This window comes from Salvelinus namaycush, chromosome 25 (genome assembly GCF_016432855.1).
Source record: "Salvelinus namaycush isolate Seneca chromosome 25, SaNama_1.0, whole genome shotgun sequence".
Classification (NCBI taxonomy): Eukaryota; Metazoa; Chordata; class Actinopteri; order Salmoniformes; family Salmonidae; genus Salvelinus; species Salvelinus namaycush.
This window is the reverse complement of record NC_052331.1, coordinates 4,004,604-4,017,819: the sequence shown is the minus strand read 5'-3', so window position 1 is coordinate 4,017,819 and position 13,216 is coordinate 4,004,604. Positions and strand designations below refer to the sequence as shown.

Here is a 13,216-nt window from a genome sequence, read left to right as displayed (position 1 = left end):
TCCGGTCTCTGTTCTGAAATGCGCCATAAGTTTCCCAACCAACCTCCCCTTTTGTCAAAGTGTAACGAACGTCGTCGGGAGAAGGAGAAGAGGACCAAGGTGCAGCGTGGTAAGTATTCATAATACTTTTAATAAATACGAACACTTGAACAAAAACAACAAAGCGACAAACGAACAGTTCTGCAAGGTGCAATACACAAAACAGAAAACTACCCACCAAGCACAGGTGGGAATGAGGCTACCTAAGTATGGTTCTCAATCAGAGACAACGATAGACAGCTACCTCTGATTGAGAACCACACCAGGCCAAACACCTAGAAATACAAAACATAGAACAAAACATAGAATGCCCACCCCAACTCACGCCCTGACCAAACCAAAATAGAGACAAAAAAAGGAACTAAGGTCAGGGCGTGACACAAAGGCTACTGGTAGCACTAAGAGATTATATTGTATTATTCTATTATCATTATTATGAGATATCATTATGAATATTGATTTTCTTATTATTTAGTTCATGTGTTTGTTTTTTAAATAATCAGTTTAATAACATCAGACATTTATTTTGTCGTAATAGCCTAACTGTCGCCTTCCTTTTAGTTTTTCCATAATCAGTACGTTTTTCTTATTTTAGCACAAGGAACCTGCATTTCTAACTTGTTCCTAGATACTAATAGAGAGCCACCACTTGTTCTCTGTTTGTCTTTGTATCATTTTATTGTTTATTATTCTCATTATTTTTCTGTCTTATTCGTTTTAAAACCAAGCGTGGTTAACTTTGACAATAAGCCTTATAACTTTGCTGTTTATTATAAAAACAATGAAAATAAAGTAAACATTTATTCAAAAGCGTACACCAAATGTCACGATAATTTGGACACACCTAAATCAAAATCAAATCAAATGTATTTATATAGCCCTTCTTACATCAGCTGATATATCAAAGTGCTGAACAGAAACCCAGCCTAAAACCCCAAACAGCAAGCAATGCAGGAGTAGAAGCACGGTGGCTAGGAAAAACTCCATAGAAAGGCCAAAACCTAGGAAGAAACCTAGAGGAACCAGGCTATGAGGGGTGGCCAGTCCTCTTCTGGCTGTGCCGGGTGGAGATTATAACAGAACATGGCCAAGATGTTCAAATGTTCATAAATGACCAGCATGATCAAATAATAGTAATCACAGTGAACAGGTCAGGGTTCCATAGCCGCAGGCAGAACAGATGAAACTGGAGCAGCAGCACGGCCAGGTGGACTGGGGACAACAAGGAGTCATCATGCCAGGTAGTCCTGAGGCATGGTCCTAGGGCTCAGGTCCTCCGAGAGAGAGAAAGAAAGAAAGAATTATAGAGAACATACTTAAATTCACACAGGACACCGGATAAGACAGGAGAAATACTCCAGATATAACAGACTGACCCTAACCCCCCGACACATAAACTACTGCAGCATAAATACTGGAGGCTGAGACAGGAGGGGTTTTTCTTAATTTTTTCTGTTTTCTACATTGTAGAATAATAGTAATGACATCGAAACTATGAAATAACACATATGGAATCATGTAATAAGCAAAGTAATCAAAATATATTATGTTTTATATTTTTCAAAGTAGCCACCCTTGATGACAGCTTTACAGACTCTTGGCATTCTCTCAACCAGCTTCACCTGGAATGCTTTTGAAACAGTCTTGAAGTAGTTCCCACATATGCTGAGCACTTGTTGGCTGCTTTTCCTTCACTCTGCAGTCCAACTCATCCCAAACCATCTCAATTGGGTTGAGGTCGGGTGATTGTGGAGGCCAGGTCATCTAATGCAGTACTCCATCACTCTCCTTCTTGGTAAAATAGCCCTTACACAGCCTGGAGGTGTGTTGGGTCATTGTCCTGTTGAAAAACAAATTATATTCCCACTAAGTGCAAACCAGATGGGATGGCATATTGCTACAGAGTTCTGTGGTAGCCATGCTGGTTAAGTGTGTCTTGAATTCTAAATAAGAAAGACAGTGTCACCAGCAAAGCACCATCACACCACCTCCTCCATGCTTCATGGTGGGAACCACACATGCAGAGATCATCCGTTCACCTACTCTGCGTCTCACAAAGACACGGCGGTTGGAACCAAAAATCGAACATTTGGACTCATCAGACCAAAGGACAGATTTCTGATTTCTGAAGCTTTTATTTGGGCTGCAATTTCTGAGGCTGGTAACTCTAATGATCTTGTCCTCTGCAGCATAGGTATCTCTGGGTCTTCCTTTCCTGTCGTTTCTCTTTGCTTAGTTGAGCTGTTCTTGCCATATTAGGGACTTGGTCGTTTACCAAATAGGGCTGTCTTCTGTATACCACCCCTACCTTGTCACAACACAACTGATTGGCTAAAACACATTATGAAGGAAAGAAATTCCACAAATTAACTTTTAACAAGGCACACCTGTTAATTTAAATGCATTCCAGGTGACTACCTCAAGAAGCTGGTTGAGAGAATGCCAAGAGTGTGCAAAGCTGTCATCAAGGCAAAGGGTGGCTACTTTGTAGAATCTCAAATATGAAATACATTTTGATTTATGTAACACTTTTTTGGTTACTATATGATTCCATATGTGTTGTTTCATGTTTTTAAATGTCTTCACTATTATTCTACAATGTAGAAAATAGTAAAAATAAAGAAAAACCCTGGAATGAGTAGGTGTGTCCAAACTTTTGACTGATACTGTATTGTCACCCATCTACACACAATAACGGCAGCGTAGCCTAGTGGTTAGAGCGTTGGACTAGTAACCGGAAGTTTGCAAGATCGAATCCCTGAGCTGACAAGGTACAAATCTGTCGTTCTGCCCCTGAACAAGGCAGGTAACCCACTGTTCCTAGGCCGTCATTGAAAATAAGAATTTGTTCTTAACTGACTTGCCTAGTTAAATAACGTTAAAATAAAATAACCCATAATGACAAAGTGAAAAGATGCTTTTACTCCTGAACTTAATTAGACTTGCCATAACAAAGGGGTTGAATACTCAAGACATTTCAGCTTTTCATTTTTAATACATTTCTAAAAAATATACTTTCACTTTGACATTATGTTGTATTGTGCGTAGGCCAGTGACATCAAAACAAAATTGTATGCATTTTAAATTCAGGCTGTAACACAACAAAATGTGGTGAAAGTAAAGGGTTTTGAATACTTTCTGAATATTTTCTATTGCCCTGTTGTTCCTGTGACAAATTGTACTCACATTTATTATGGATTTGCGTCAATTCAAATCTGGTATCAGGACAAAATGTGATTCAGAGTCACAGAATATACTTTAAGTATTTTTATTAAACTCAAGCGATAAATGGTAAATGCAATTTTCGTATATACGGGTTCACTGTAACACCTCGCAGGGTAGAACAGGGAACTGGCAGGATGTAAGTAAACAGCTGTTCTTATACTGTGATAGACGTAGTTCCAACCCGTCTGTTGGCCTATCACAGTAGAGGCTGAGCGTGGTTTAAACTTGCTCAGCCTATCGCCGGCGCTCAGGCTGGTCCCAGCCTCTTGGCGCTCCTTGGTGTCCGGCGCTGTTGCTGTGTAGATTACGCTCCCACACCCTGGAGACTGAGGTCAGACGGTTCTGTAACATTGTTTGAGCTATTTGCACCTGCATAGAAAGCATACTGTTCTCGCTCAAGGTTAACCACAGCTTCTCAGCACACTTATCTGGGGCTAAATGTTACTTCCAGCACACACACACAGACACCCAGGCCAACAGTTGCTAATATTCAATCACGTGATGTAGTATTGGGTTATAGTGCAATAAACACAGATCCTCACACATTTCACAGGAAAGTGCCTTCATAGCTATGGATTTTCTTACCACAAGTATACTTTACTTTATTATATTTATTTGACACTGTCAATCATAGAAATAAGAATTAATAGAATGGGCTTGGAAGCTCTAACCCTGGTAATTTGACACTCACAAAGGCTTCCTGTGATGTAATAATTACCATGGTAATGTAGAACGTTCATTCAAATGATGCTAACTGATGTGGCTCATGCAATGGAATGTATTTTTTTTCCCGTAATGTCATTTGAGTTGATTCAACAAATCACAACACAGATTGATGGGTACACTTCCTGCTTTTACTTCCTGCTTTGCGCTTATGGGTACACTCGCATTGGCCGCCAGTCCACCCGTTATGCCATTATTTACTTTAATGGGGACACCTGTTCTATTCATTCTTATGTCTATGGGGTCAATGCTCAATATTTCTGTAAATGTGCCATTACATGAATTACATGAACAAAGGGGGAAAAGAATAGTGGTGGAAAAAGTACCCAATTTTCATACTGGAGTAAAAGTAAAGATATCTTAAAAGAAAATGACTCAAGTAAAAGTCACCCAGTAAAATACTACTTCAGCAAAAGTCTAAAAGTATTTGGTCTTAAATGTACTTATGCATCAAAAGTTAAAGTTTAAATCATTTCAAATGTTTTATATTAAGCAAACCAGACAGCAATTTTCTTGTTTTTTAAATTTATGTATAGCCAGGGGCACAGTTCAACACTCAGACACAATTTACTGCGAAACATTTGTGTTTAGTGAGTCTGCCAGAATAGACGCAGTTGGAATGGCCAGGGATGTTCTCTTGATAAGTGCGTGAATTAGACCATTTTACTGTCCTGCTAAGCATTCAAAATGTAATGAGTACTTTTAGTGTAAAGGAAAATGTAAGGAGTAAAAAGTAGATTATTTTCATTAGGAATGTAGTGGAGTAAAAGTTGTAAAAAATATTAATAGTAAAGTAAAGTACAGATACCCCAAAAAACAACTTAAGTAGTACTTAAAAGTATTTTTACTTAAGTACTTTACACCACTGGAAAAGAAGGAGATGTGAGATGGCCATAGAATGTGGCATTGTTGCATTACCAGCTGTAGAATCCCCCCCTTACTCTAAGCTCTAGATTGCCGATGATTGGAAGTACGGAATCACAGAACTCAAATGTGTCACAATGGACCAGAAGGTATTAAATCCTGTGAAGATGTTCTGTGGCTTCACATTCAGAAGAACCTCCCCTGCCCTTGACCTGGCTTGCTGCTCTCCCTCGCAAGCAGCATGTCCTCAGCAGCCTGTGTTTCGGAGAACCCAAGGCAAAGCCCTTTCACCCCAGGACGCTACCCAGACATACCCGTGTCTCCAACTGCCCTCTCTAAAAGCGACACACTGAGTTGCCAGGATGGGTAAGACTTTAGACGATCAACTCACATAGAAAACATTGTACCTTGTCGATTGATATTGCACAGGTCTGTAGAGAATCAGAATGTCAATGCATATAGAAATAATGTAGTTTGGATTTGTATTGTATGTTGAGACGCTAAGAGAAGCTGATTGTCCCATAGGCTCTCCACTAAACTTGCTAGCCAATCGGCGGAGTCCTCCAGCGTGACATCAGGGTCATGTGACCTGAGCAGGCAGATCGTGTCCCAGTTGGAGTGCTACCTGTCCAATGAACACCTGGCAGAGGATGGCTTCCTGCTCAAACACGTCCAGAGGAACAGGATGGGATACGTCAGCCTCAAGCTGCTCACCTCCTTCAAAAAGGTAATGCCAGCTTTATGAGATCAAGATGGTTCCCTCATTTGCTATTTTATTAGGATCCCCTTTAGCTGTTGCAAATGCAGCAGCTACTCTTCCTGTTTCAAAACATGAAACATGACATAATACAGAACATTAATAGACAAGAACAGCTCAAGGACAGAACTACATACATACATTTTTTTAAAGGCACACATAGCCTACATATCAAAACATACACACAAACTATCTAGGTTAAATAGGGGAGGGGCATTGTGCCATGAGGTGTTGCTTTATCCGTCTTTTGAAACCAGGTTTTCTGTTTTTTTGAGCAATATGCAATGGAATGGAGTTCCACGCAATAATGGCTATATATAATACTGTACGCTTTGTTGAATTTGTTCTGGAGTTGGGGACTGTGAAAAGACCCCTGGTGGCATGTCTGGTGGGGTAAGTGTGTGTGTGTCAGAGCTGTGCGTAAGTTGACTATGCAAACAATTTTCAACACATGAATGTTTCTTATAAAAAGAAGAAGTGATGCAGTCAGTCTCTCCTCAACTCTTAGCCAAGAGAGACTGGCATGCATAGTATTTATATCAGACCTCTGATTACAATGAAGAGCAAGACGTGCCACTCTGTTCACTCACTCCAATGACTCTCAAACTTCGAATTCAAGAATTCCTTACAGCCAATTGACAATGATGGTGAATATTATGTAAGCCTGGTCTGAAAAATATTGTGCTGTCTTGCCAACTACAATGACCAAAGGAGTTGACAAGACCGTACAAACAGATCTGTGACCAGGCTATGTGGATATTGGTAAGGTTTGAAAACAAAACCCAAAGCAAACCTGTTGTACGTACGGCATGTTTAACAAACCAAACCTGGGCCATGTTTAGTAGCCAAATGTTGAACACTGCAGATAGAAATGCCATGAATAGAACAAACATGCCTCACTGACACGTAGACGTGGAGGATGATGTGATTCTTTATTCTACATGTCAGTTAGGCATGTTTGTTCTACATGTCATATTTATATCTGAATGTTCCAAAACGTTGCATCTTGCTATTTCATCATTGTAAATAATAATTTGTACTTGATTGACCTGCCTGGTAAAATACCTGTGTGTCTCAGATGAAGGACCTGACGAGAGACTGGCGCACCACCCTGGCCGCAGCGCTGTGCTCTGATTCGCTGGAGGTCAACAGGGAAGGGACCAAAGTGAGGCGCAGAGAGCCTCTGCCTGATTGGCTGTTGAGTGCCCCCAACAGCAAGCTGCTACTAGCCTGGAACCTGCTTGGGGAAAACACCGGAAGTGACATCACTACCCTCAGCAGCTTGGACCAGCAGATAGCGCTAGAGAAAGCTCTGAAGCTGTTCAGTGCCCATGCTGCCGTGGCCTCGCTGCGTATCCTCCGTCCTGGGAAAGAGCTTCCTGTGGAGCTGAGACGTCATGCCAGGAGGCATGCCGAGCTGGGCCGCAGGTAAAACCAAAGGCAGCGTTTGTTGACTATTGATCATCAATATTGTCCTCAATTAGGGCAGCCTCTATGAAGTCCTGACATTGCTTCTTACTTTAGATACCTGTTGGTGTAATTTTACAGGACTGACAGACATGGGCGCTGTCCTATATACATAATTACAAAGAAATGCATTGCAAAACTGGGAAAATATGGCAAAATATCTCAACTGTTGCTTTCCATGTCATCAGGACGTGTGCTGTGGTGGAGTTTGAGACCCTGGAGGGGGCCAGGTTGGCCTACCGAGCCCTGCAGAGAGGAGGAGCAGAGGGGGCCGTGGTTTGTGTCGCCAGCCTGGGCAGCCCTGGCTCGTCCCACCCCACCAACCGGACGGCGGAGAAGGAGGGTGAGGAGGACCCCAAGCCAGATGGAGGCCCCGAGGTGACTAAGGTGTCCCAGAAAAATCCCAAGGTGAAATCTAGATGTTTCACCAACAGCTCCCTGAAGGATCCAGTCCTGTCTAGATGTTTCATAAACAACTCTATGAAGGATCCGGAACTACTGAAGAGCTTAGAGTCTGACCCTGCCCCGGCCAAGGCCACAGTCCCAACCCTGGGTTCAGCCCCAGCCAGGCTTTCATGCAGAAGGATCCAGCGCCATAAGTCCCTGGACAGCCCCCTGGGCCTGGAGGGTCATTGCCAAACATCACAAAGTGATAGGCCCTCCTCCTCGGACAGCCATGCGTCCCGCGTCCCCCTGGTCCTGTCTAAGCTCCGGGACTCAAGGTCTGGAGGTGTGGGAAGGAGCAGGTGCTCTGGGGACCATGCACAGGAGAAGGTGTCTTGCCCCTGGGTACAGCGCCAGAATGTGGCTGCTAGCGCGGCCCTACTCCACCCGGAGACCCCGGGCAAGCTTCGGAGACAGACTCTGCCCCTGAGGGTGGTGCGTCTGCCCCAAGGACCCTACGGTACCAAGGGCTTCTATGGAGGCAGGGGGAGAGGGAAGCTACCTCAGCAGCAGTAATCTGTCTGTCTATTTAACAACTAACCTCTTCTGGATGACACCCTGTCTGTCCCTTTAAATGTTTCGACTAATGAAATGAAATATATTGTAGTGACGATTGTTGCCATGATAACGAAAAAGTTAAGTAATCGAAATGAAAGAGAAATAAAACATTTTTCATATTAAACACACAGTATTTGTTGTGAAATACCTGTAAGAGCTCTCCATGAGAGCATTTGCTGATGTCTGTGTTATTACTCTGTTATTCACTGACACTTGTGATGTTGCACCAGATATGGAACCAGGGGCACTGTTGTCCTGCTTTATAATACAGAATGAAGATAAATGCATTACACATTTCTTTTTTTTACAGTCAACTAGCTCTAAATGGCCATTTAGACTATAATGAGCGTTGTTACAGTTACCTCGGGGCTCTCCAACACTGTTCTTGGGGAGCTACCTAGTTGTAACTAACTTGATTCAGCTTATGAACCAGGTAACTATTAAAATCAGGTGCGGTAGATTAGGGATGGAGCGAAAACCTACAGGACGGTAGCTCTCCAGGAACAAGGTTGGAGAGCCCTGCCCTACATGCCTGGCTCTGGTGAAAAGTAGTGCACTTATGTAGGGAATAGGGTGGCATTTAGGATGTATCCCAAACCGAGATGGAAAGGATTCCCCTGTATTTCCTACTAATTGTTTCCATGATTTCCGACGTTCTGCATATACAATCGCTTTGCTCTCTGCGTAAATCATATTGTATATGTGTGTTATTTTAGCTGATGTAATCCTAAAAGAGGTTTGTGAGAGTTCAGAGCAGCATTGAATGAAACCTGGTAATGTACACTCCTCAGTCGCTCCGTAGTTGGATTCAACTTGTTGATACTAACAGCTACTGGCAATTCATTCACATTGTGGGTTTTGAAAGCTTATACTTTTAGGGGGAAATAAACTGAATCAACAGTGTATGATACAGATGTCTGTGGACAATATGCATGGTACTTATTAAGTCCGATGGTAGATTAATCTTCCTCGTAGGTCGTCGATTTTATTTTCCAATGATTGCATTTTAGCTAGTAGAACGGAAGGTGGTGGGGGTTTATTCGATCGCGTACGAATTCTCAGAAGGCAGATTTGGGCCTGTTCCCGGGACAACGCAAAAAACGAACAATAAAACACAGTTGGTTCGGAGCACGTAAAATGACAGCCATTTTCTCCGGCACCATGATACTGTATATACTATTGTTTTTTTGTTGTCTAATATAAAAGGACAAATATTGATGTTATATTTATTTATTTAAAGCTGCAATATGTAACCTTTTGGACGACCTTGACCAAATTCACATATAAATGTGAGTTATTGATCTCTCGTTCTCATTGAAAAAAAGTTATGAAGTGGTAGATATGTTCTATATGCACTATAGAACATATCTACTGGTTTAGATGGTACAATGATAATCTACACTATACTAGCTTTTTTTATTACAGAAACTGAAATTAGACAAACTATTCAAATGATTGCAACCAGGTTGATTTCTGCAGTGCACTTTAACAGAGTATTGGACTCGAGTCACATGACTTGGACTCGAGTCTAACTGGAGTCACAAATGTGATAACTTGAGACTCGACTTGATAGAAAATAAAATCATTTGACACTTGACTTGGAGCCTCAAGACTCGGGACTCGACTTTGAATTGAGATTGATGACTTGAATTTATCTGGCCAAGTTTTTGATATATCACTCATTTTGTGGCACAGTCTACAAGTAGACAGAGACAATAGCTGCAGCACCTCCTCCCAGCTGCCCCCTGCACTGAGGCTAGGAAACACTGTCACCACTGATAAATCGACGACAATTGAGAATTTCAATAAGCATTTTTCTACGGCTGGCCATGCTTTCCACCTGGCTACCCCTACCCCGGCCAACAGCTCTGCACCCCCCGCAGCAACTTGCCCAACCCCACCCTCCGCGCTTCTCCTTCACCCAAATCCAGATAGCTGATGTTCTGAAAGAGCTGCAAAATCTGGACCCCGACAAGTCAGCTGGGCTAGACAATCTGGACCCTCTCTTTGTAAAATGATCCGCCGCAATTGTTGCAACTCCTATTACTAGGCTGTTCAACCTCTCTTTTGTATCGTCTGAGATCCCTAAACATCCCTCTTCAAAGGGGGAGACACTCTAGACCCAAACTGTTACAGACCCATATCTATCCTACCCTGCCTTTCTAAAGTCTTCGAAAGCCAAGTTAACAAACAGATCACCGACTTTTTCGAATCCCACCGTACCTTCTCCACTATGCAATTTGGTTTCCGAGCTGGTCATGGGTGCACCTCAGCCACAATCAAGGTCCTAAACGATATCATAACCGCCATCGATAAAAAACAGTACTGTGCAGCCGTCTTCATCGACCTGGCCAAGGCTTTCGACTCTGTCAATCACCGTATTCTTATCGGAAGACTCAACAGCCTTGGTTTCTCAAATGACTGCCTCATCTGGTTCACCAACTGCTTCTCTGATAGAGTTCAGTGTGTCAAATCGGAGGGCATGTTGTCCGGATCTCTGGCAGTCTCTATGGGGGTGCTACAGGGTTCAATTCTCGGGCCGACTCTTTTCTCTGTACATATCAATGATGTCGCTCTTGCTGCTGGTGATTTTCTGATCCACCTCTACGCAGATGACACCATTCTGTATACATCTGTACCTTCTTTGGACACTGTGCTAACAAACCTCCAAACGAGCTTCAACGCCATACAACACTCCTTCCATGGCCTCCAACTGCTCTCAAATGCTAGTAAAACTAAATTCATGCTCTTCAACCGATCGCTGCCCGCACCCGCCTGACTAGCATCACTAATCACTAATCTTCATTAATCTCAGTCGAGGGGATAAAACATTAGCTAACGTTACATGCCAGTTACAGTACTAGCTCAGCACTGTGAATAAACACTAGTTTAGTTTCTTTCTGTTAAATTAAACAGCAATTACCTTGCCAGCTACATCAGTCAACTAAAGAGTATCCAGTTTCTGCTCTGCTTGCTTGTACAACTCGATGAAAGAGCGCCACACATACACACTGAACTATGCTCAACTCTCCCATACTGGTCCTATCTATTGACACTGTGCATCTGTCCCACTAGACATAAAGGCTACTTACGCTCACTCACGCCAAGGTTTGAGGTAGGCCAAATTGGACGATCATTACTTTTAGCAGGGCTAGAGAGCATTGTCTGGAAGGCTGCTGTCACGGGTAGGTGTGGCATTCTGAGATTCAAGGTGAAGGTCTGTGTCTGGGTGTTGGAGAGGCAGCCTGTTCGCACGTCCATAGGTCGACATTCTCGACAGTAGACTGGCAGGCAATGCGGAAGGCTGAAGGGACAGTGAAAAGTTGTGTATAAAAGTAAACAGGATGACTTAGCCGAAATAACTCACCCTGTATTAGCAATGGTGTAAAGTACTTAAGTAGAAAGACTTTAAAGTACAACTTAAGTAATTTTTGGGGGTATCTGTACTTTACCTTACTATTTATATTTTTGAGAACTTTTACTTCACTACATTCCTAAAGAAAATATTGTACTTTTTACTGAATGCATTTTCCCTGACAACCCAAAGTACTCGTTACATTTTGAATGCTTAGCAGGACAGGAAAATAGTGAAATTCACACACTTATCAAGAGAACACATCCCTCTTGCCTATGGTCTGGCAGACTCACTAAACACAAATGCTTCTTTTGTAAATCATGTGTCAGTCAGTGGAGGCTGGTGATTTGAAACATTGAGGAGGATGGGAGATCCACGGTATAGGAGCGTAACGCATAGAGACGACAAAGTGTGTTTCAAAAAGCGTCAAAGACTAATTCTTTAAATTTAAAGCATTTAATAAAGACATTTATAGTACCATATTATGGGGAATAGGAATGAGAGGGCTACTTACACCGTGTGGGAAAGGGATCACAGCAGTGATTGAATGAGGGTATGAGGAATGAGTTGAGGTGTTCAGAGGCTTGACCAGTGCAGGACAGGATTTGACTGGGAACAATAACACAATAACACAACACACTACTGTACACAGTTAGACAAAAGAGCTAAGAATGAGTTAGTCCAAGGAGTAAAATCATTGATGTGTAATAATGTGATTGTGTATGTGATTGACTCTACATACAGGAATGAGAGAAAATGTATACGGGTGCTTGGAGGGGAAACATTCAATGTGCCAGTGGATGAACAGGCACATGAGACGTGGCTTCAGTTCACGTCAGGAGAAAGTTTACAACTCACAGGGCTGAGCTTGCTTTATGCATGTTTGCACCATGCAGGCCTATGCAACTGTAGGCCTTACAAAACGTTTACTCACATCGGTCATCACTATTATGTTGATTCATTCATTCCAGTGAATCATTATGGATTAAAAACGTATAGGCAGCCTACCCAGCCCAATTTTGAATATAAACCAAATTTGATCACATTCACATGTTCTCCTGACACACAAATGGACTATAAATACATAACATTACCAATTAGTTTACCCTGGCCAGATGGACAGGGCACATAGGCTGTATGCAGCTGCTCTTATTAGGAGTTTACAGTTGATCAGACTGAAAAATTATCTCGTTTTCATCCCATACAGCATGTCAGATCTCTAATGTTTAGGTGTAGCCTAGGCTGCTACAACATTTATGTCATGAGTTTTTGCTTGTGTTTGTCCGGAGTGATTACGTGTTATCATCTTCGTAAAATAAATACCGGATGATGCGACGGACGCTATCAAATCATTCGGAATTGTTTTCGACATCTCAGAAAAGACAGTCGAAACGTTAATATGTTCAGCAAGTAAAGCATCGTAACGTGCAATTACCTCTGCAAGCTCCTTGTAGTTGCCCTTGTCGGCGGAACTTTCCATCTCGTCGTGTCCTGTAAAAGCAAATTATTGTATGCCCAAAAATGCAGGCAAGGCCAGCAATACAGGCGGCTTGAGGAAACCAGCTATACATTTGATACCAGGTGGAATTGAACCTTATCATCCTTCTTCATGAAACTGATCTCAGGCAGAGGTCGACCCTCGGTTTTAATTCACACCTGTTCCGTGTACCCCAGAGAACGAAAGGGGTTCTTCAACAAAAAGTCAACAACAATTTCGGCAGCGTTGGCCATTCTACCATTCTTGCGCAGAAAACTGCACACTCGCGCTGTGTCACGCCCTGGCC

General features: G+C 42.4%; 1 protein-coding gene across 1 annotated transcript; it reads left to right on the top strand.

Moving 5' to 3' along the window:
• The first annotated feature begins 5,092 nt into the window (after positions 1-5,092).
• Positions 5,093-8,035, top strand: LOC120020544 (la-related protein 6-like). The gene is made up of 4 exons (XM_038964252.1): positions 5,093-5,217; positions 5,377-5,578; positions 6,687-7,036; positions 7,264-8,035. The coding sequence occupies exons 1-4, from the start codon at positions 5,093-5,095 to the stop codon at positions 8,033-8,035; spliced, it is 1,449 nt and encodes a 482-aa protein (XP_038820180.1).
• Positions 8,036-13,216: the final 5,181 nt, after the last annotated feature.

What these genes read in the sequence shown, in the direction of transcription:
- LOC120020544 (XM_038964252.1), top strand. Translation starts at nt 5,093, where the DNA reads ATGTCCTCAGCAGCCTGTGTTTCGGAGAACCCAAGGCAAAGCCCTTTC. An exon ending in ACACTGAGTTGCCAGGATGG is followed by an intron (nt 5,218 to 5,376) that starts GTAAGACTTTAG and finishes ATTGTCCCATAG; the next exon opens with GCTCTCCACTAAACTTGCTA. An exon ending in CATGCCGAGCTGGGCCGCAG is followed by an intron (nt 7,037 to 7,263) that starts GTAAAACCAAAG and finishes CCATGTCATCAG; the next exon opens with GACGTGTGCTGTGGTGGAGT.